Here is a 23,502-nt window from a genome sequence, read left to right on the forward strand (position 1 = left end):
TATTCAGAGGAAACGGTAAAAAGATTGCTGCATCCCCTTCCTTCCCCTCCCCGTTTCTCCGCATGCCCCATGATGGATGGACAGGTCCACTTTCCCCGCTGCCCGTTTTCCTTTCATGCACCTGTCGGACGTCCTGCAGACCGTCGGAAGCAGCAGGGTTAGTAGCTGCAAACGGAGTTAAGTCTCCTTTGGGCATTGGCAACTCGGTGGGATGTGAAAAGTCAGTGCATTCTCATCTCAGCGGCAGCCCCCCATGCAAGCAAGCACGAAAGCGAGAAGGACCCCGAGACATATAAATATATATATCTTGAGATATATATAGATATATATTAAATGGAAGAGAAACAATCCAGCAGGCAGCGGGACTCACCCTTTTGTACCGCCTATGATCCATCAGAGGGCTTCAAATTGAGCAAAACAATAGCAAAGAGCTATTAGCATATATTAGCATATCGGCAGCAACAGAGAACTTTAGATTTGAGAATATTCTGGCTGGCGGGAAGGGAGGACTTGCAACAAGGACCACCTGAACGAGGAGGCGGGAGGGAGTGGACAGAACACAGAATCTTAGGGCTGTGGAGATCTTCTCACCCAAACTTTTCATCAAGAAGGAGAGCCTATGCCAGGGGTGTCCAAACTTGGGAACTTTAAGACTTGTGGACTTCAACTCCCAGAATTCCCCAGCCAGCCATGCTGGCTGGGGAATTCTGGGAGTTGAAGTCCACAAGTCTTAAAGTTCCCAAGTTTGGACACCCCTGGCCTATGCCATTCCGGACAAGTAGCTGTCCAGGGCTTTTTTTTTTGCGGGGGGGGGGGGTGTATCGTGGTGACCAGAACCGGACCCAGTATTCCAAGTAACCCCTGTCCTTCTCTGAGATGACCAGGTCACATCTACGTATACAACCGTTGCTCTTGCTAACTGTCGTATGTCAAGTTTCCATGTCACTCTTATTTTTAACTAGCCGATAATCCAGTGTTGCCCGGGTATTTATTGATGTGTGGGGTGGGAATCTCCAGACCAAACATAATTTATAATGTTAGGTTTTCCCCCCTTACCAGAGGGAGCCCCCTTGTGGAGTACTGGGATGCGCTGTGCAGTAGAAGCCATTTTACAGTACAGTAGAAGCCGCTTTAAGGCACAACAGGCTGTGAGCTTAACAGAATACACACCCTGAGGGGCTTTAGGGGTGTCTTACCCCCCACAGTATTTTTCTCCAGAGAGTAAAGTCATCTGTGTACCAAGTTTGGTTGAAATTGCTCGAGGCGTTCCAGAGTTATGCTGGGACACACACGTCCACACAAACAGCTGTTTTTTTATATAGATAGGTTAGAATAGAATTATACAACCTGGTGGGACACGGAGCCTGGCCTATATAGCACCACCCTGCAGACCTGGGTGCCATGGAAAGTATAGAATGGGCCACAACGTCCTAGAACATAGGATCCTAGGATCCTGGAAGGGACCGTGGAGGTCTTCTCATACAACCTCCTGCTCAAAGCAGATTTATACCGTCCCAATGAAATGGTTGTCTCCTTCTTCTTGAAAGCCTCCAGCAATGGAGAATCTACAACTCCCGGAGGAGAGCTTTTCCACTGACTAATTGTTCTTACTCTTGAAAGGTGGGTTTTTTTCCAGAAGGCAACTGAGCTTTCTTGGGTTTTTTATATGGGTTTCCATATCTATCTATATTTATGCATTTATATTGTTATTTTAATATGACTGTACACCGCCCCGAGTCCCTTCTGGGGGAGGGCGCGGTTTATAAATTAAATAAAAGTAAAGTAAAAGTAAAAGTAAAGTTTCTCTGTTCTGTTGCTCTGCTCTAATTTTTACTTCTATGTTTCACTACCACGCAGTGACATGTCTGCTGCCACAAACTCTGGGGCGGGTGGATGGATGGGAAAGGGGAAGGCTTGAGGGAAATCGAAAGTAACTGCTCTATCTCCCTGAGACGCTGCTTCAAGGTCGCCCAATTGGGAGAAGAAAGCCGCTGCCTACCAACCTACACTTGTAGGGACCGTTGTGGAAGCATCTCGCTTGAACCCGAATTGTCATGGAGGGGGGAGCGCGAGGGGGGGCTGTCAGCGATGGGAGGCAGTTAAGGTAGGGAAAAGTGGAATTTGGGTGCGCGGTTTTCATTGTGCCTAACTGCAGTACACTTGACTTCCAATAAAAGTATACCCCTTTCAACAAATGAAGCTAAGGATCGTTTCTACTTAGAGCTTTGAGTATACTGGCAGGTCTGGTTATCTATTCTACTCACAAATTTCTCACTCAACTCAATCGAGAATCTTAAAAAAGCCTATATATTATAGCAAATGTCTGCCGTAACTCTACATATACATGCGTGGCATAGATAGCTTTTAGCTTTTCTACCAAACGGTAGGGGGAGATTGTACAAAAGGCACAAGCATACAAGTGTTAGTTGCACAAGCAGTTCCACAAAACAAGAGTATTTAACGATAGCCACAGAGACTTAACACGGGCATATTTGAGTGTGTTTGTCGAAGTCCCTTAATCAATAACTAAGCCAGCATTTCTTGGCAACTTTTAAGACGGGTAGACTTCAAGTCCCAGAATTCCCTAGCCAGTGTTGTGGCCCGCCAGCAGCCAGCGGCGGTAGTAAATTCGGAGAGTGAGGAGGTTGGGAAGGAAGATGGGCCAGTCCTGGGGAAGTCTCGGATGAGGGCTCTGTGTCGGAGGCAGAGTGGGGACCAGGGCCGTATGCCAGTTATCAGCTGCCTTCAGAGTCGGACATCAGTGAGGCAGAAGAACAGCTGGAGCCTGTTCCCAGTGTGCGCATGCGCAAAGTGGCCAGAGGAAGGGAGCGGCTAAAGAACAGGGGTCAACTCGGGAGTAAGGCCACAGGTGGAGGATGAATGGCCCCTCCCAGAGGGAATAAAAGAGGAGCAAAAGGGGAATGGAGTTTGCAGGAGACCATTAGTTCGCTTAATTGGTTTGGAGACTCCTAGTCGAGTCCTTCAGATCTCGGCCTGGCAGCTCTCCAAGCCAGAGAAGGTCTGTGACTGTAAATCCTCCTTTGAAAGACTTTGCTGGAGGTGAATGAGCAAAATTCACAGTCAATTAACAAAAGGTTTTTTTGTCGGGACCAGGAGTTGTCTTCACGCTCTTGGGAAGCCTCAGGCGGAACAGCCAGCCATACTTATGGCATACATGCTGGATGAGGAATTCTGGGAGATGAAGTCCAGCCATCTTAAAAGTCGCCAAGGATGACAAACCCTGATTGAAGGTCAACAGCCTAAGCCAAGAGGAGCAATCTTTTTATGGACGAGCACCTTGTCCCTTTCAAAAATACAGACAGCTAGGCGGGGCAATGTTTTTATCAGAAACAACAACAAACAGTTGGTAAGGTTGGACACTCAACAAAACGCCGAGGAAGACATTCTCAACTCAACCGCAGTGTATAATCACGGTCTTTAGTTCAGAAGGTAGCATGTTGAGCTACAGTCATCTAGGGCCGGTCCCACTGGGTTCAGTGGAATTTGCTTTGATTGGTAGGACTGAGCACCTGATCTTAAGCAAGGCGTGAAAAGGCCATTCATCTGGTTCCACTGACCTTCTGGACTCCTAGAATCCAAAGGCAGTCAAGCTATTTGAGATGATTTCCCATCCCTCAATCCCCGCCGTTCAGATGGTCCTCATTGAAGGACCATCAGCAGCCATTCAACTATACAACAGAGTTGGACATAATTACAACCAGTCCTCGTAGTTCCGTCTCTTGCAGCGTGGTCTCCGTGTTCATGCGGCCGTGATCCCGGGACATCGCTGAAGCGAGCCACAATCATACGATTTGCAATTTCTGACATTTCCTACCGGCTTCCCATAAGCAAAGTCAATGGGGAAGCCGTCGGGAAACCGGAAGCCACAGACATGTGAGGATAGCAACCGCGATGGCTAGAACTGCTACAGCTAACTGTTACTTATGGCATGGCCATGTGATGGCACACTTTAGAACTGTGTCACTCAGTGACTTCAATTCCAGTCCCCAAAACCATAGTGAACGACCATATTTTTCGGAGTATAAGACACACTTCCCACCCCGCTAAAAGAGGGTGAAAATTTGGGTGCATCTTATACACTGAATGTAGACCCACCCACCCACCAGCCCCCACCCTTTGGCCTCTTCCTCCCAGCAATTTGCCTCCTTGCAGCAAACAGCCTGTTTCAGTTTCAGCACAGCCTGATTAGCACAAGCAGTTGATTGTCGGTTGGATCGGCCGCCTGACGATCAGCTGTTTCAGGCTGCAGGGATTGCCATTGCTTATTGCTGCCTCCCGTGCCCCGTTTTTGGCCTCCGCGAGCCCCATTTTCCATCCATTCCGATTCCCGCCACCTGGGCAGAAAATGGGGTGCGCGGAGGCCGAAACTGGGCATGCGGAGGCGGCAATAGGTTATGGCAATCCCTGCAGCCTGAAACAGCTGATTGTCAGAAGGGAGATCCAACCAACAATCAGCTGCTTGTGCTAATCAGGCTGTGCTGAAACTGAAACAGGCTGTTTGCTGCAAGGAGGCAAATTGCTGGGAGGCAGAGGCAGATTTTTTCTCTCGTTTTCCTCCCCAAAAACTAGGTGTGTCTTATACTTCGGAGCGTCTTATACAGAGGTGGGTTCCTGCCGGCATTACTAACGGTTCAGCATGCAAAACATTTACGTATGTATGTATGTATGTATGTATGTATGTATGTATGTATGTATGTATGTATGTATGCATGCATGTATGTATGTAGCAGGACAGCTTTATTTTACGACATTTATAATCTGAATTTCCCCAAGGGATCCCCATTGTCAACAGTGGGGAGGGGGATAATCCAGTGGGAAATGGGAGGGGCTGGATTGGTTTCGGGACACTTCCATCTATGAATGCTGCTTTCTGAAATATTTTGTTGTGTTGGAAATGATCTGTTTGGGTCTTCTAGTCCAACCCCCTGCCCAAGCAGGAGACTCTAGACCAGCGCTCACCAATTGGTGGTCCGTGGACCACTGGTGGTCCATGAGAAAATGTTGGTGGGCCGCAAAATAATTATTTGCATTTTTTATATTGCACTCAATCAGGGGTCCTCAAACTACAGCCCCTGGGACGGATAAGTGCAATGAAGGCTTGTGTTGTTGCAGAGTCTCCCCCTTCGGGGTCTTTTTGTGCGGGTCAGAGGGGGGCATAAATTCCGACGGGGTCTGCTTCAGCCTCCTGGTGGAGGGCTTTGGGCGAAGGCTGGAGGGAAGCAAAGAGCTGGAGGGCCTCGTTCCAGTGGGACTGCATCATGGCCTGGAACTGGCTGACCATCTCAGCCCACTGAGCCTCCAGGTGCTGGGACCTGGTCTCGCCCTCCCGCAGGTCTTCCCTCTGCTTGGAAAGCCTATGCTCCTAGTCCTCAGTGAGGTGCTTCTGCTGAGCCTCCAGATCCAATTTGAACTGAGTTGTTTTGCCAACTCTTTCTCCTGGAAGCTGCTTAGCTCCAGCAACTGCTTCCTGTTGGGGTCCTAAGGAGCCTGGGCGGGCAGGCGAGGAGGGGCTGAGAGAGGGGAGGGGCGAGTAGTCACATGACCACCTAGCCACGCCCACCCAGCCAGTCATTAAGCAGATCGTATTAGTGGTCCGCGGGGGATTTAAAATGATGAATTTAGGGGTCCCTGAGGTCCGAAAGGTTGGTGACCCTTGCTCTAGACTACCCTGGACAAACGCCTGCCCAGTTTATTCTGGGCTACCTCCAGCGACGCAGCGGCCACAACCTCTGGGGGCAAAGCCCCAACCCTAAACCCTGGTTAATTGATCTGGGGTCATAGAATCACAGGTTCGGAAAGGGACCTTGGAGGTCTTCTAGTCCAACCCCGTTTGAACACCAACCCCGGTCCAGTGGATGTCCAGGCTGTTCTTAAAAACCTCCAGGGCTGTGGGCAGCGCATACTTGCCACACGAGAGCTCCATGCACAGTTTTGACCATCGTGCCACGGGGCAAGATTTTGGCGCTTAGCCCTGGTGTCTTGGAAGTGAGATTCCCCTTGTTTTGGGCCAAGGGAAGTTCCCACCGTTGAGAGCCAGCGCCGGTGGGCTCCCAATCGGCACCCCTGGCTAGGAACACTCCCCGGGACCCCCCCACCCCCCCACTCCCCAAGGGGGGAGCTCTAGCCGTGCCTCACCTGTGGCGACAGCGCTGTAAGAATCTCATGATTTTGCGGGCAGCTTGGTCCTGTTTCTTGGTGAGCAGGCTGCTTCTGTGGGAGGGGAGGAGAAAAGGTTGGGTGACTTAGAACCCAGAACTTTTTTGGGGGGGGGGGTTTGTAGGGGTGCCTGGGTGTCAAGAATTGCAGCCGGTGAGCTCGGCTGGTTCCTTGCAAGTGTTTTATCACCCAACTACATAAACAGAGAGAGAACTCCACTCTCTTCTAGCACGGGTGATGTTGCCTAGTTGGGTAGTGAAATGTCCACAAGAAAATAACTCAGTTCAGGGAGCATCAAGGGAGCCCAGATCCTTCTCCTCCTCTCCTTTTCCTCTCTCCTTCTTTTCCTTCTCTTCTTTTCTTTCTCCTCTCCTCCTTCTCTCCTTTCCTCTCTCCTTCATTTCCTTCTCTCCTTTTCCTTCTCCTCCCCTCCTTCTCTCCTTTCCTCCTCTTCCTCTCGCCTTCATTTCTTTCTCCTCTTCTGCTTCTTTTCCTTCTCCTCTCCACCTCTTCTTTTCCTCTCCTTCTTTTCCTTCTCTCCTTTCCTCCTCCTTTTCCTCTCTCCTTCATTTCCTTCTTTCTCTCCTTTTCCTTCTCCTTTCCTCCTCTTCCTCTCTCCTTCATTTCCTTCCTGTCCTCCTTTTCCTCTTTCTCTCCTTCCCTCCTTCTCCTCTTTTCCTTCTCCACTCCTTCCTTTCTCCTCCTTCTCCTTCCTTTTCTTCTCTCCTTCTTTTCCTTTTCCTCTCCTTCTCTCCTCCTCTTTCCCACTCTCCTTTTCCTCCTCCTATCCTTCCTTCCTCCTTCTCCTCTCCTTCTCCACTCCTTCCTTCCTCTTCTTCTCCTTCCTTTTCCTCTCCTTCTCTCCTCCTCCTCTTCCTCTTGCCTTTTTTTCCTTCTCCTCTCCTCCTTCTCTCCTTCCCTCCTCCTCTTCTCCTCTCCTCCTCTTCCTCTCGCCTTCTTTTCCTTCTCCTCTCCTCCTTCTCTCCTCCTTCGTAAGTTTCCATGCGTTGCTTCTTATCCCGCCTTCAGGTGCTTCGTAGAATAGGGGGAACCCCTTCCTCTTCTTGGGGGCATCCCCCCCCCCAAATACTGGAAGGCTGCCCACCCCCCCCTCCCACTTACCCTTCTCCTTGTTAAACCCTTCAACCATGCAAGGTCGGCCTCCAAACTTCTCCCGGATCGTCTTTCTCGCTTCTCTTTCCAGGCTCTCGCTTCATCCAAAGCTGCAGGACTCCCCCCACCCCACCCCTAAGCAGTTCCCCAGCTGATGGAGAAGCTCTGCCCCCTCCCCCCAAAAAAAGGCCCACCTGAGCTTCTGCTGGACGAGGGCAGCGGTGCGACGGTTCTGCCTCCTCTTGCCGAATTCTTTGTAGCTGCGATAAAACTGCTGGATGAGAACGGCAGCTCTCCGACTCTGCTGGAACTTCTTCTGCTCGTAGTAACTTCGGAATTTGCTCTGGATCAAGATGGCAGCTTGGATCATCTTTTTATAAAGTGCATACTGTGGGTGGGGGGGAGAGGAGGACGGGGGGGGCAAAGGGAGGGGAGGGGTTGTGGGGGAAAGAGAGAGAGAGAGAGAGGAAACTGAGGTTGCTTGCCAATGCGTAAAGAAAGAAACAGGTATAAGTTGATTCCCCAGCTTAGGACCGCCAGGGAGACGCAAGTTTATGTCGCTAAGCAGGGTGTGGATTGTTCAGGGCAGAGGGTCCTTCGGGGGGCTTCTCTGAGCTTTCTTGTTTAGAATGGAACAGAATAATAATGGAAGAGAAAATAGAATACAGAATAATATGGAATAGAATAGAGTAGAATAGAATACAGAAAATAGAAAAGAACAGAATAGAAAATGGAATACTGTAGAGAATAGAATATAGAATAGAATAGAATAGAAAAGAATAGAATAGAAAATAGAATAATAGAATAGAATATAGAAAATAGAAAAGAAAAGAAAAAATAGAAAATAGAATACTGTAGAGAATAGAATAGAAAACAATAGAATAGAATGGAAAATGGAATACTGTAGAGAATAGAATAGAAAATAGAATAGAAAATAGAATAATAAAGAATAGAATAGAATATAGAATAGAATACAGAAAATAGAATAGGCTAGAGAATAGAATAGATTGGAACAGAATAGAATAGAAAATGGAATACTGTAGAGAATAGAATAGAATGGAAAAGAAAAGAAAATAGAATAATAAAGAATAGAATATAGAAAATAGAAAAGAAAAGAAAAAAATAGAAAATAGAATACTGTAGAGAATAGAATAGGAATAGAAGCTGGAAGGGGCCTTGGAGGTCTTCTAGTCCAGCCCCCTGCTCAAGCAGGAGACCCTATGCCATTTCAGACAAGGGGCTGTCCAATCTCTTCTTAAAAGCCTCCAGTGATGGAGCACCCACAATTTCTGGTGGCCAGCTGTTCCACTGGTTAATTGTCCTCCTTGTTAGGAAGTTTCTCCTTAATCCCAGGTTGCTTCTCTCCTGGATTAGTTTCCATCCGTTGTTTCTTGTCTTGCCTTCTGGTGCTTTGGGAAATAAGTTGGCCCCCTCCTCTTCTCTGGGGCAGCCCCTCCAATATTGGAAGGCAGCCCTCATGTCCCCCCTACTCCTCCTTTTCTCTAGATTAGTCCCCAGGCCTTTGATCATCCTAATTGCTTCTTCTCCAAACTTTTTCCAAAGTCTCAACCTCTGTTTTGTAACGTGGGGACCAAGACCGGCTGTAGCAATATTCCAGGTGTGGCCTTACTAAGCCTTTGTAAAGCGGCACTAACACTTCACGTGATTTCGATACTCTGCTGAGGCAACCCAAGATCGTAGCTGGTTTTTTCCGGCGGCTGCTGCTGATTGACGGATTGAGGAGAAAGCTAGGATCAAAGCACCCATCATCCCCTATGCAAGTGAGCACAATGATGGAGAGAGACACGCCTCTCATTTTGCCCCGGTGACTGACTGGATGCCCACAACTCAACAACCGCAATCATTTCCTTGTGTTTGTGCAACATGCATTTCTCCTTTCTCAAATGTCACTTCAGCCACACGTCGAGTTGAACCTGGTCTAGCTGAGATCTCTTGCCTGACTTTTAGGCCACCTGCTACTCTTCGGTAGAATTAAAGCAACTTTTTAGAGTCTTCATGCAGAGTTTTCCAACCATGTCTACTTTAAGACCTGTGGACTTCAGCTCCCAGAATTCCACAGACAGTGTGGAAGTGTTTGTGCGTGTCTACGTCCCTGAATAGTTCTCTTAACAGATTAACCGAGTTGGAAGGGACCTTGGAGGTCATCTACCCACCCCTCTGCCCAAGCAGGAGACCCTACACCATTTCTGACAGATGGCAGTCCAGATTCTTCTTGAAAGCCTCCAGGGATGAAGCTCCCACAACTTCCGAAGGCAACTTCTGTTCCATGGGTTGATTGCTCTCCCTGTCAGGAAATTCCTCCTTATTTCCAGGTTGAGTCTCTCCTTGGTCAGTTTCCATCCATTCTTCCTTCTCTGGCCTTCAAAGGTGCTTTGGAGAATAGCTTGACCCCCTCCTCCTCTCTGTGGCAGCCCCTCAAATATTGGAAGGCTGCTCTCCTGCCTCCCCTGGTCCTTCTCTTCCTTAGACTAGCCAGGCCCAGTTCCTGCAACCGTCCATTGTATGTTTGAGCCTCCAGTCCCCTAATCCTCTTTGTTGCTCTTCTCTTCACTCTTTCTAGTGTCTTAACAATCTTTTTTATAATGTGGTGACCAAAACTGAATGCAGTACTCCAGGTGTGGCCTTACTAAGGGCTTTAGAGAGTGGAATTAGTCCCTCCCTTGATCTTGACTGTATCCCTCTGTTGAGGCAACTTAGGATTGCATTGGCTTTTTTGGCCGCCGCCGCACACGGCTGGCTCATATTTAGCTGGTTGTCCACTAAGACTCCAAGATCCCTCTTATGGTGACCACTATTAAGCCTGGTTTCACCCAGTTTATATGTGTCCTTTGGGTTTATATGTATGTTCTCTCCTCCCCTCCCCTTATAGGACGTAGCAAAGCATCAGTTCCGAAGCCCAGCCTCCACAGCCAGCTCCATTCCAGGGGGGTCCTAAGCCACAACCATCCAATGGTTCTCCCTGGCCGAGGGTGTGCAAAGCTCACAAACTGGGTGTGTATTGAGGGCGTCATTACCTTCAAGGCTATCCAAGTAAGCTTGGGAGGGAGAAACAGAAAATACAAAATTAACGTTAACAAGTCAGCCCCGTCCGTCACCGGCGGCACGAAGCGAGTCTCCAAAGAGCTTCCCGGAAAGGCGGAGAAGCGCTGGAGGCTGCGGGGTGGAGATACGGGGCGAGGAAGAGGCTTCAGCGGAGTCGTGCAAATAGGGGTGGGGCGGAAGACTCCACACCCATCTGCACGAGACGGGGGACCCCGAGGGCACAGGAAGACCCTCAACCGGGCCCTAAAAAAGAAGGAGGCAAAGGGACTAGGAGCATCAATCCTTCCCTTCCCCGCCATTCGATCAGAGCTGGAGAAGCTTCTCGGGGTAAGAAGCGAAACCTCTTCAAAGAAAAAAAATTGCTTCTTGGGGGTGGGGGGAGAAAGCACCTCGGGCGACATACAAACAAAAGCATCTCTTTTGAGGGGGGGGGCAGTTAAAAGACAGGGAGGCGGCTGAAGCCCTTCGAAGCGAGGTCTGAAAACACCCCCGAAAACTTCACACAATGAGTTGGGGGGTGGGGGTGGGGGGCCCGGTGGATGAAGAGAGGAAAGTCCTTTCCAGAGAAACGTTTCTCCCCCCCCTCCCCCAGGGGGCAACCGTGGCCCAAACAGTTTGGGTTTGAGATGCCGAGCGTACAACGGGGTTATCGTAAGCCCTGCCCAACGGGGTCCTTCCCCTCACCTGCTTGTATTTCCGGTAACAACGCTGAATGACGCCGGCGGCCACTTCCTGCTGCTCCCGGAGGGGACGTCCCTGAGGGGGCAGGAAAAATGAAAGCAGTGGAATCAGTTTCTCGAAGAAGAAGAAGAAGAAAAGGGAGAGCAGGAGAAGAGGGCTGGAGGCTAGTTCTCAAGGAAGGGGGAAGCCGCCAGAGAGATGGATTCCTCAAATGATTGGTGGAGGGATGAAGGATGAAGAGTAGAGTAGAGTAGAGTAGAATAGAACAGAGTAGAATAGAATTTAATACCAAATAGAACAGAATGGAAGAGAATATAGAAAAGAACAGAATACAGAACAGAATAGAATACAGAACAGAATAGAATACAGAACAGAACAGAACAGAACACAGAACAGAACGGAACAGAATATAATATAGAACAGAACAGAACGGAACAGAATATATTATAGAACAGAACAAAACAGAATACAGAACAGAATGCAGAACAGAATAGAATATAGAACAGAACATAATACAGAACAGAACATAATACAGAACAGAATAGAATACAGAATGGAACGGAATGGAACAGAATACAGAACAGAACAGAATAGAATATAGAACAGAACAGAATAGAATAGAGAACAGAATAGAATTAGAACAGAATAGACTTGAACAGAATAGAATGTAGAACAGAACAGAATACAGAACAGAATACAGAACAGAACAGAGAACGGAATGGAACAGAATACAGAATGGAACAGAATAGAATACAGAACAGAACAACAGAACAGAATACAGAACAGAATACAGAACAGAATAGAACAGCAGTAGCCCTTAGACTCTTATACCGCTTCATAGTGAATCATGACCCTCTTTAAGTGGTTTACAGAGTCGGCCTGTTGCCTCCCCAAAATCCAGATCCTCATTTTACCGACCTCGGAAGGACGGAAGTCAACCTTGAGCCCGTCAGGATCGAACTGCTGGCGGTGGGCAGAATCATCCTGCCATCCTGCATTCTGACCATTCTGCGCCACCACAGCTCCTCACTTCCACCGTACTTTTGCCAGGGACTGTCCTTCCTCCCAAGGCGGTAGAGAGTCGGAACCTCTGCCACCCACCCCAACCCCTCGTGGCTTCTCAGCCCCCACCCACCCCACCTCCCCTGCGGCGCCCCACCTTATATTTCCTGAAGACGGTCTGGACCAGCTTGGCGGCTTCATAGAGCTCCCGTTGCTCGTGGTCGGAGAGGGTCAGCTGTGCAAACTCGTTTTCCACCTTGTCCCCCGCGGAGGCGCTTAGGAACTCGGACCAGTCCGTCGCCGAAGGGAGCCTGGGCTTCTCAAAAGCCATGGCATTGACTGGCGAGCCGGAGGGGCTGCGGCTGGTGTGGGGCGAGGGGGTCAGGCACCCGCCATACAGACTTCTGCAACAGAGGGGCAGGCAAGAGCGTCAGGGTTCCTCCTGGGAAATGAGGACAACGGAGCGGGGGAAGGAGGGAGGGAGTGGGAATCCTCAGCAGGCATCAGGCTAGTAACCCTGATAATGTTATCTAGTTGGGTCACGAAACGTCTGCAAAGAAACTGGCAAGCTCAGAGGGCAGCAAGGACCCCACAGTCCTCCTCCTTGCCCTCCCCTTCCGCTACTGCCCTCCCTCTCCTCCTTCTTTTCCCCAACCCCTCCTCTTCCTCCACTTCTCCTCCCCCTCCCTCCTCCACTTCTCCTCTTCCTCCCTCTCCTTTCCCCTCCCCCTCCCCCTTTCTACCCTCCCGTTTTCTCCTCCTCTTCCTTCCCCTCTTCCTCTCCCCCCTCCTTCTCCTTTCTCCTCCCCTCCCCCTCTCCCTCCTCCTCCTTTCTCATCCTCCCCCTCCTTTCTCCTCTCCCTCCCCCCTTCCTTCCTTTCCTCCTCCTCCTTCTCCTCCTCCTCTTCCTTCTTTCTTCTCCTTCCCCACCCCTCCTTTCTCCTTCTCCTCCTCTTTCTTTCTCCTCCCATCTTCTTCTTTCCCCTCTTCCTCCCTCTCCTTCTCCCCCTTTCTCCTCCTCCATCTTTCTTCTCCTCCCTCCCTCTTCCTCTTCTCACCTTTCTCCTCCACTCCCTCCCCCTTCCTTCATTTCCTCCTCCTCCACCACCTTTCTCCTCCTCCTCCCCCTCCCTCCTCCTTCTCCCTCTCCTCCTCCTCCTCTCCCCCACCTCCTTTCTCCCCCTCCTCCCCCTCCCCACAAACCTTATCTGAGCAGCGCTGGGCAAGCAATCCACGTCGGCCAGGTAACTGGCCAGCCAGCTCATGGAGGTGCTGATGGCGACACTGTCCGTCCTGTCCGTCTGGGACGCCTCTTCGGCCGGCATGAAATTCTCCTGTTTGATCCTCTCCGGGGTGGCTTCGATTATGTGCTCAGCCAGGGTCATCATGGTGACCTGTGGGAGGCCAGGAGACCTGGTTCAGCCCTCGCACAAGCCACTCGCCTGTCACCACTTAGGGTCAGGGGGCTGGAGGGGAACCCAGAGGTCATCCAGTCCAACCCCCTGCCCAAGGCAGGAGTCCTTAAACCCTCCTGGATAAACGGCTGCCCAATTTTCTCACTCTGCGTCTCCAATAGACTCGTCTATGCTTCTGCGGCCTGAACTCCCTGCCTAGGCAGGAAATACTTCACCACTTCAGACAGATGGCTATCCAGCATCTTCTTAAAGGCTTCCAGTGTTGGGGGATTCACAACTTCTGGAGGCAAATTCTGTTCCACTGATTAATTGTTCTCACTGTCAGGAAGTTTCTCCTCAGTTCTAAGTTGCTTCTCTCCTTGATTAGTTTCCACCCGTTGCTTCTTGTTCTGCCCTCAGGTGCCTTGGAGAATAGCTTGACTCCCTCTTCTTTGGGGCAACCCCTGAGATATTGGAAGACTGCTATCATGTCTCCCCTAGTCCTTCTTTCTATTAAACTAGACCTACCCAGTTCCTGCAACCGTTCCTCATATGTTTCAGCCTCCAGTCCCCTAATCCTCTTTCTTGCTCTTCTCTGCACTCTTTCTAGAGTCTCCACATCTTTTCTACATCGTGGTGACCAGAACTGAATGCCGTATTCCAAGTGTGGCCTTACCAAGGCCTTGTAAAGTGGCATTAACACTTCACGTGATCTTGATTCTATCCCTCTGTTGATGCAGCCTAGAACTGTGTTGGCTTTTTTGGCAGCTGCTGCACACGGCTGGCTCATATTTAAATGGTTGTCCACTAGGACTCCAAGATCCCTTTCACAGTTACTACTACTGAGCAAGGTACCACCTATACTGTACCTGTGCATTCCGTTTTTGTTGCCTAAATGTAGAACCTTACTCTTTTCACCATTGAATTTCATTTTATTAGATAGTGCCCAATGTTCAAGTTTGTCCAGATCCTTCTGTATCTTAAGCCTGTCTTCTGGAGTGTTATTAACACCTCCGGTGAACTTTTTATATATTTTATTTATTTATTTACAAATAAGTGTTTCAAACACAGTGTGACCACCCTGGAATTTCATCTGCCACAGGAACCAACATGCAAGAGAAACAAACGTATATACTACTTCTTACACAGCGCTAGTCTTATAGAATTATTTTTGACCAACTTAATTCCTTCTAATACATATATAATCTCTCATTTTAGGTCTACAGCCTAATTTTTTCAACTCCCACCTCTTGTTTCCAGCCATTGATAAAATCAATTCCATGTGTCATAATATTCTGTCTCTCCTTTGTTTTTTAATTCTAACGTTAGTCTGTCTGCACATGTTAATGTCTTCCTTATTATCTCCTTTTCGGAAGGGGTTGAAGGTCACACTTCCCAGGGTGGAAAAGGAAAACTTGGGGGAGACCCATTCAAACCAACTATCGAAAAGCAATAGAAAAAAATTCAGAAGAAAAGATAGAAGACATATAAAAAGAAGAAAAAGAGAAAACCTAGGAATAGAAGGCTAGTCGAATGAAATGAAATTAGTAGAACGAAATGAAATATTGTAAACATAGTATGTATCTAACTAGGATGTGTGTTAGCTATATTAATCCTTTCAAATGTGTATTAAGTCATTATGTTAAATACTTACTATATAAAAAATGGAATTTGAAGACACATGTTGCTAATAGAAAATAGATGGAAAAGGAACGATAAGTTTGACTTATTTTTAAAGGGAAGAAAAAAAATGACATTGTGGATATATATGGAATAAAAGTTAAAAACTGGAAAATATGAGAAGGAAAGTAATACGGCTAAAATTGGAAATGGAAATATAATGTAAAATGAATTATGTGTATTTGAAAATGCTAAAGGGGAAATCCGGATAACACATTGTTCACAAAAGAAATTTTTAATTATGTAAAAAAATATATAATTAAAAAACTTTTTAAAAAAGAATCACACTTCCTGCGATCTTGATTCTATCCCTCCGTTTACGAGCTCCCACAAAGTTCCCGCAGGTGGGTTACCGGTTCTCCGCTTACCTGCAAATCATCCATGTTATGCAAGCAGTTTTCCCCTTCGGTGCCATCCCGGAAGGAAAGCAACTCCACGTCGGATACCTCCCTGTCCGCCATCATCACGACATTCAGCTGTTCCCGCGGATGCAACCGCGGAGCTCCGGAGTCCTTCCCTACCGTCGCCAACCCTTTCGGGCTACCTGTCACCTGTACGCCCAGGTAGGTCTCCTTTGGCCGCCATTTGGAGCTGCGGTAGCCCGCCAGATCGGGGAGCAGATCCCGGGTGTAATCCGTGCCTCCGTGCCGGGGGTTGATTGTCTCGAGGAGAGAGGGCTTGGCGCTGGAGATCGGCTTCCGGCCGCTGGGTTGTTCCAGGCTCAAGGCGGTGGACAGGAGCTTCTCCTGCCTCGTGGAGAAATATTCGGGGTTCAGTTTGTGTTTTTTGGGTGCTGGGTAATCTTTCGGGCTCTCGCAGCTGTAGTAGCTGGAAGGTTCGGACCGAGGCCGTCGCAATTCTGAAAGCAGAGAAGAGGACAAATCAGGAAACAGCCAGGGTTGGGGCGAATCGCATTCTGCTGTCTCTCTGCGGGGCGAGCTGAGGACGGCGGTCATTAGGTGAGGATGAGGCCGTGCGGGCCGGAGGGGGGCGGGGCTCTCATTCGCTTGGGCTCCTTCGATGCATCATTTGGGAAAGTGGGTGGACTTCGTTTGAGAGTTGGCAACCCAAAACTTTACGAGTTGCAACAAACAAACGCACAAAAAAGGATGTCGAAACTTTGGAAAGAGTGCAGAGAAGAGCAAGAAAGATGATGAGGGGACTGGAGGCTAAAACATAGGAAGAACGGTTGCAGGAACTGGGTATGTTTAGCTTAAGAGAAAGAAGGACTAGGGGAGACATGATAGCAGTCTTCCAATATCTCAGGGGTTGCCACAAAGAAGAGGGAGTCAAGCTATTCTCCAAGGCACCTGAGGGCAGAACAAGAAGCAATGGGTGGAAACTAATCAAGGAGAGAAGCAACTTAGAACTGAGGAGAAATTTCCTGACAGTGAGAACAATTAATCAGTGGAACAGAAGTTGCCTCCAGAAGTTGTGAATGCCCCAACACTGGAAGCCTTTAAGAAGATGCTGGATAGCCATCTGTCTGAAACAGTATAGGGTCTCCTGCTCGGGCAGGGGGTTGGACTAGAAGACCTCCAAGGTCCCATCCATCCCTAGGATTCAATGATTCTGAGAGAGATAAGGTGCATGATAGAGAGAGGGATGGATGGAGGGGCTTGCTTCCAGAACTTGTGGGTGCTCCATCACTGGAATTTTTAAAGAAGGGACTGGACAACCATTTGTCTGAAATGGTCTAGGGTCTCCTGGCTGAACAGGGGGTTGGACTAGATGATCTTGTTGTTCTTGGTACTCTGTGACCTTGGGTTTTTTTTTTTTTTGTAGACCTCACATTACCAAACTAGGTAACAACATCAGTGCTAGCGTGGATGCTTGAGAAGGTGGACAGTAGAAGGCCTTTCTTTGCCAACCTACCCGTGTTCGCATTGGAAATCACAGTGATTCCCTTTTGCTGGTCCTGAGAGGCGATGAGTTTGCTGGGCCATTGGGACGTCCAGTTGTCGCCGCTGGGCTCTTCCTGCGAAGGGCAGGGGACGCAAGGGGACGGCCGGAGCTGGGCCTGCTCCTCCCGCTGCAGCTGCTCAAGGCACTCGGCCAGCTTGACGTGGCCGCGGGAGCGGGCAATGGTCAGCGGCAGCCTGCCGAGCGAGTCGGGGATGGAGATGGCCCGCCGGTCCCACTTGTAAAGGACCACGGCGGCGTCCGTGTGACCCAGAGCACAGGCCCACATCTGGAAGAGAAAAGATTCCGGGGTCATTGGGGAAGACGGAAGAGATTTCCTGCTGCAGTAGCCTATGTCGTCTCAATGGAGGTTCAGCTGTATAGTTCCTCCTTTGAACCCCGGGTGGAAAACTGGATCGCTAAACGGATCTACTAGGTTTCCTCACCCAAGTGGGACTCGATCCACAACCTGCTTCCTCCCACAGGTTGAGCCACGAGCGGCGACGACAGCGACATAAGACTGCCGTTCTATGAGGGATTTTGTTACCACAGCACTCACTCAAACTTACGTCCTGTTCAAAGTTATGATGAACCGCTCCCCCCCCCCCCAAATAGATATTTGTGACCGATTTAAAATTCAAACAGACGCCTCAAATTACAGGCTTGTAATTTATAAGACCAGGCTGGACATATAGGTGCCACAAGTTACGACGGTCATTAGTTATAATAGACATCCCGGGTTCCATCACAGTTGTGACATAGGGGTACTCCTCACCTTACGACCAGAACAGAGCCCCAGATTTCTGTGGCTCAGCAAGACAGTTCGTAAGTGAGTCTCGCTCCATTTTACGCCACCAGGGCTGTTAAGTGAACCACTGCCGTTCTTAAGCAAATAAAGCGGTTGTTAAGCGAATCCAACTTCCCCGTGGACTCCGCTTCGCCGACAAAAGGGGATCGCGTCACGCCGGGATGCTGCAACTGTTGTAAGTACATGCCAGTTGCCAAGCCTCTGAATTTGAATCATGTGACCCCCCCGGGAATCCTGGAACTGTTTTAAGTGTGAAAAAAATGGACCTCGGTTGCTTTTCTCCACCCTCAGCGGTCCCTAAGTGAGTGATTGTAAGTCAAGGACCACCTGGTAGCAAGCGATCCCAACCCGTCTCGCCCCCCTCTCCCAACCCCAAGCATCTCCCGGCCCACACAAGGACTTCGCTCCGTACCAGTGGCGTGCAGGAGAAGTGGTCGACATTCAGCGGGTCGACTTCCAGCTCCAGATCGATGCTGTCGGAGTGTTTGTTGCTGAGGGACCAAGGAGGAGAGAGAGAGGATGAGGAGGATCCTGGGAGAAGCTCCAGGAAAAAGGCGGATCGGGTTTCTTTCGGAGCCTAGAGGCTGTGGCGTTCTCTCTCTCTTTCTTTTTCTCTCTCTCTCCTTCTCTCTCTTCTCTTTCTCTCCCTCCCCTTCCTCTCCCTCTTCTCCTCCTCTCTCTCTAGTCTCTTTCCCTTTCTCCCACTCTTCCTCTCCCTTCTCTTGTCTCTCCTTTTCTCCACCTCTCTCCTCCTTCCTCTCCCCCTCCCCCTCTCTTTTCTCCCTCTTCCTTCTCTTCCTCCCTCCCTCTTTCTCCCTCCTTCTCTTCTCCCTCTCCCTTTCTCCATCCCCCCTCTTCCTCTCTCTCGACCCTCTTTTTTCTCTCCCTTTCTTCCTCTTCCTCTCTTCTTCCCCCCTCTCCTTCTCTTCTCTTTTTCATTTCTCCATACCCTCACCCTCTCTCACCTCTTTCTTTCTCTCTCTCTCTCCCTTTCTTCCTCTCCCTCTCCCCTTCTCGCTCCCTTTCTCCATCCTCCCCTCTCTTCCTCCCCCCCTCTTTTTCTCTCTCCCCCTTTCTTCCTCTCTCCCCCCCATCCACACCTGTCCTAACGGGGAAAGCAGGAAGATGCCCATGAGTAAGCAGACACTGCTTTGAAGCGAGGACAATGAGCATTGGTGAAGGAAAGATCCAAAGCCCCTCTCCCTTAAGAAACTTAAGCCTCTGCGGGAAATTATTATTGGCAGACATTTTCCAATCAGTTGCATGCGTTCGTAAAAAGAATCCCAGCAGACCATCGCTTAAATATGAGCCCACCGTGGGCGGCAGCTGCTGGAAAGGCTCATCCGGTCCTTGGTTGTATTGACCAAAGAATAAATGAATGGTCATAAGTTATGGGCCACTTGTAAAGCTGCCGTAAATCTCCACCTCGTTGCGTGGTTTCATTGGGCATGGCACACCTGGACTTTTCTGGGACAACACTGCTTTGTCCACCAAGGGCAGAGGCCCAACTGCAAAGTCATACCTTGTTGGGATGACAACACGGGAAGGAGGATGCCCGGAGACGCAACGCAACTGATCTCCTTGGTGTGAGCAGACCGAAACTCCCCCAAACACTTACCGCCATTTGAGCAGCGTCTGGATGAGGGTAGCGTAGCCCTGGGCGGCCGCGAGGTGCAAGAGGGTCATTCCCCGAAAGGTCTTGGAGTGGATCAGGTGTTTGGATTTGGCCCAGCACGCTCGGCTCATCATCTTCTCGCACACCACCACAACGCGGCTCTCGAAGCAGGTGCCCAAGGTGGCGGCCTCCGAGATGCACTGCAATGGAGAGACTGAGGTGAGGAAGGCAGCCCGGAAGGGACACACATGTGTGAAAGGCCTGAGTGGGCGGGGAAGGGTCCAGAAAGAAGGATAAGTGTGCTAGGCTGCTGGTGGTGGCATCTGGAGAAGATCCCCCCCACCCCCTTGCGTGTGGACTTTCTGCTGGCGTGTTTTCCTGTTAGAAATGCTGTTTATATGGAGCACAGTCACCATGTGCTTTACTACTTAACTGCTTAACTGTAACAAGAAACAGGGAACTAAAAGAAGATACATAGATCCAAATTTGTCAACAATGCCATCTAGTGGTTGAACACCACTGTAGTTGTTAGTAAAAATTCATTTCAACAATGAATTCCAACACTTCCTCTCTCGGTCTTCTTTCAGAGTGGGAAAATTTAAAATCATGTCAAAAAGTGCGTGTATTTTTCTGTTGTGGGACAACTGGCCTTCTTGCTTTATTATTTATTCAATTTGTTTGACACTGTTTTCTTACAGACGTTTCATGAACCAGCTAGGTAACGTCATCAGTGCTGGAAGCACCCCTTCAACACTAGAAAAAGAGAGAGAGAGCACCCAGAAGGGCCCTCGGAGAGCTCTTCCTTCACCCAGTGGGCTGACGTGCAAAACCTCGGCCCTTACCTGTGCTTGGCTTCCTCCGTTGGCGCTGCTGTTGCCCCCACTTGGCTTGTGCTGCTGGATTGCGGTCATCTCCGCCATCCTTCTCTCCATCTGCTCCAGTCGTTCCAGAATCGACATCCTGAACTGGTTATCTGCGACCCCCCCCAGAGGGGAAAGAGATGGTCAGGGAAGAGAAGCCTTGGAGGGGAGTGGGGGAGAAACCCACACCTTGGGCGCCTTGTTTACGACCGGGGTGAAACGGATGGTCCCCCAGGTCGTATTTACCCATTGCCACAAAGAACAAGCGGTCCTCGCCGTACGACCACATTGGTATATAGACAGTTTCATATTTAGTAGGTTGCAGTACCACTCTAGCCTGTATTTCTTCATCTGGCCCATAAGGAAGAGTGTAAATTTTTCCCTTTAAAGATAAACTACATCTACAGCGTTCCCTCCGTCTATCAACCTGGTAAGGTCAGCCTGATATTTTTCCTGGTATTCCTACCAATTCTTTTAAATACCGTAGCATTCTTTTCTTAATATTCACTGCTTCACAATCTGTTCTAATGCCTTGCCCTATACGGGTAATCCTCGACTTACAACCATTCGTTTAGTGACCGTTCGAAGGAGTCACAATGACTGAAAAAAACGGGTTTTCACACTGTATGACCATCGCAGCATCCCTTGGCAATTGACTCGGCCGCAGTGTCCTAGGGTCACGTGATCCCCTTTTGCGACCTTCCGACAAGCCGTGTCAACGGGGGAACCGGGTTCACTTAACGACCCCCCATTCACCTAACGACTGCAGCGATTCGCTTCACAACTGCGGCAAGGAGGCCGTAAAATGGGGGCAACATTCGGTTTAACAACTGCCTTGCTTTGCAACGGAGATTCTGCGCTGCATTATGGCCGTAAGTCGAGGATTAACAGTAGGAATAGTCAACCGGTACTTTGTCTCTGCGAGGATTTCTCTCCTTTTCACTTCCCTTCACGTCTTAATGTCTCCTTTGCAGACACTAAATATATTCCATGTGTTTGCTTATTTATCTGTTTGTTTGTTTGTTTATTTATTAAATTTGTATGCCCCTCCCCCCCTTTCCACCACTCTGGGCAGCTCCTAACTGTAAATTTGTAAATATGATGATGGGCCTCAATAGTTTTGGAAACTCCAAGTCAGGTCGCAAATTTGTGTGTGTGTGTGTGTGTGTGTGTGTGTGTGTGTGTGAGAGAGAGAGAGAGAGAGAGAGAGAGACCCTCCCTTAAAGCAACATCTATGGGGAGGAGGGTGGGGGAAGCTCCTAGTTTGTAACATTTTTCCTTGCTTTCTTTGCAAAGCTTCCAGCGCAACTCTGCCTCTGTTTGGGGAGGGGGAGGGTTGTGTGCCTCGCAGCCCCCACCCCACTCCCACCCCCAAGTGCCAGGCGAGTCCGCAGCGGGAGGGGGAGAGGGCTGTTGGAAGAGCCTTCCCCCCCCCCCCTCCTTTGCAGGCGCTTCGGATATTTTCCCACGGTCGGATTTATTTTCCCACGGTCGGGAGATGCGAGGGACACCCCAGAAGTCCACCTAAGGGGGGGGGGGAACCCTCGCCCTCAAATACGTGGGGAGGGGGTGAAGGAGCAATAGGCACGACCTGTTCCTCACCCCACCCCAAAACTTCTCTGCTGGAGCCCCCCCCCCCGTCGCCCAACCGAGGGAGGGTCCCTAAATGCGGAGCAGCGGCCGCGGAGGCCACCCGGCTGCCGGAGAGGGGGCCACGACCCCACAGCCCACTCCCCCCCCGCGCCCGCGGATCCCGTGTGTGAAGCCCCCCTCCCCGCCTTTCCCCCTTGCCCGCGAGCGCGGGGACCTTACCGTGGGGCCGGGCGCAGCAGAGGCGGGGTGGCCATGCCCTTCTCTTCGCCCACGGACGGGCCCCCTCCCCGCCCACGGACGCCCCTCTCCGCTTCCCCGCAGGCAGCCCGGGCGGCGCAGCTCCGCGATGGGCAGCGCCGAGCCGGCCGCCGCAGCCGCAGCCCGAGACGGCAGCCCCGCCTGGGCGCGGACGGTCCAATCGGCGGCGTGGAAAGTGACATCAGCCCGCTCCGGAGCAGGGGGAGCGCCCGGCGAGGACCCGCCATGCCGCCCGGAGAGCCGCGCCGAAGGGGACGGAGAAAGCGCCGCGGACGGCCCGGCCGAGGCTCCGCGCCGCCCCCGCCGCCCGCAATGCAGCCTCGGGCGCCGCATCCGCGGATCCTGGGCCGCTTCAGCCCGGAGAGGCAGCGAAAGGGAAGCGCGCAGGACCCGAGCGGGGCTTCTCCGCGCCAGCGACCTCCTCTTCCTCCTCCCCCCTCTTCTTTGTCCTCCTCTCCCTCCTTCTTTTCTTCCGCCTCTCCTCCACTTTCTCCTTCTCCTCTCCCTCCTTCCTCCCTTCTTTTTCTCCTCTGCCTCCTCTCCCTCTTCTTTGTCCTCCTCTCCCTCCTCCTTCCCTTCCTGCTTTTCTTCTGCCTTCTCTGCCTCTCCTCCTTTTCTCCTTCTCTGCTGCCTTTTCTCCGTCTCTCCTTTTTTCGCTTCCTCTTCTTCTCTTCCTCCTCTCCTCCTTTTTCTCCCTCTACCTCTTCTTTGTCCTCCTCTCCCTCCTTCTTCCTTCCTGCTTTTCTTCTGCCTCCTCTGCCTATCCTCCTTTTTTCTCCTTCTCCTTTTTCTCCTTCTCCTTTTTCTCCTTCTCCGCTTTTCCCTCCCTTCATTTTTTGCTTCATCTCTTCTCTTCCTCTCCTCCTTTTCATCTCTCCTTCATCTCCCTCTTCCTTGTCTTCCTCTCCTCCTCTTCCCTCTTCTTCCCTTCCTGCTCCTCTTCTGCTTCTTCTCCTTTTTCTCTTCTCCTCTTCCTCCTTCCCTCTTCTCTTTTTTCTCTTCTGCCTCCTCTCCTTCTCCTCCTCTTTTTTCGCTTACTCCTTTCCCTCTCCTCTTTTTTTGCCTCCTCTCCTTCTCTTCCTTCTTCTCCCCTTCCTCTTCTGCTTCCTCAGCCTCTCCTCCTTTTTCTCCTCTTCGTCTTCCTCCTCCCCCTCCCTCTTTTTTCCACTTCCTCCTCTTCCTCTTCTTTCTCCCCCTCTCCTCTTCCTCCCCCTCTTTTTTCTCCTCCATTTCTTCTCTTCCTCTTCTCTTTTTCTCCTCTCTTTCTCTTCCTTTGGACTGCCATTTGTCAGAAATGATATTTGTGTGGGAGGGGTTGGACTAGATGACCTATAAGGTCCCGTCCAACTCTGTTGA

At 50.3% G+C, this 23,502-nt stretch overlaps 1 protein-coding gene across 2 annotated transcripts in view; it reads right to left on the reverse strand.

Moving 5' to 3' along the window:
* Positions 1-23,502, reverse strand: part of CAMTA1 (calmodulin binding transcription activator 1) — a 210,633-nt gene that overhangs the window by 9,573 nt on the left and 177,558 nt on the right. Inside the window, exons 9-20 of one of the 2 annotated variants that reach the window (XM_081954882.1) lie at positions 20,278-20,408; positions 19,439-19,635; positions 18,233-18,311; positions 16,986-17,301; positions 15,479-15,969; positions 13,240-13,430; positions 12,194-12,440; positions 11,038-11,109; positions 10,326-10,346; positions 7,485-7,678; positions 6,157-6,231; positions 371-401 (exon numbers count right to left, since the gene is read on the reverse strand). In XM_081954882.1, the coding sequence (XP_081811008.1) occupies positions 371-401; positions 6,157-6,231; positions 7,485-7,678; positions 10,326-10,346; positions 11,038-11,109; positions 12,194-12,440; positions 13,240-13,430; positions 15,479-15,969; positions 16,986-17,301; positions 18,233-18,311; positions 19,439-19,635; positions 20,278-20,408 (2,045 nt within the window). The remainder of the gene's footprint in view (positions 1-370; positions 402-6,156; positions 6,232-7,484; positions 7,679-10,325; positions 10,347-11,037; positions 11,110-12,193; positions 12,441-13,239; positions 13,431-15,478; positions 15,970-16,985; positions 17,302-18,232; positions 18,312-19,438; positions 19,636-20,277; positions 20,409-23,502) is intronic. The other variant, XM_081954883.1, reaches the window with a different exon arrangement.

Source organism: Natrix helvetica (assembly GCF_964273705.1).
Source record: "Natrix helvetica genome assembly, chromosome: 5".
NCBI classification, from domain to species: Eukaryota; Metazoa; Chordata; class Lepidosauria; order Squamata; family Natricidae; genus Natrix; species Natrix helvetica.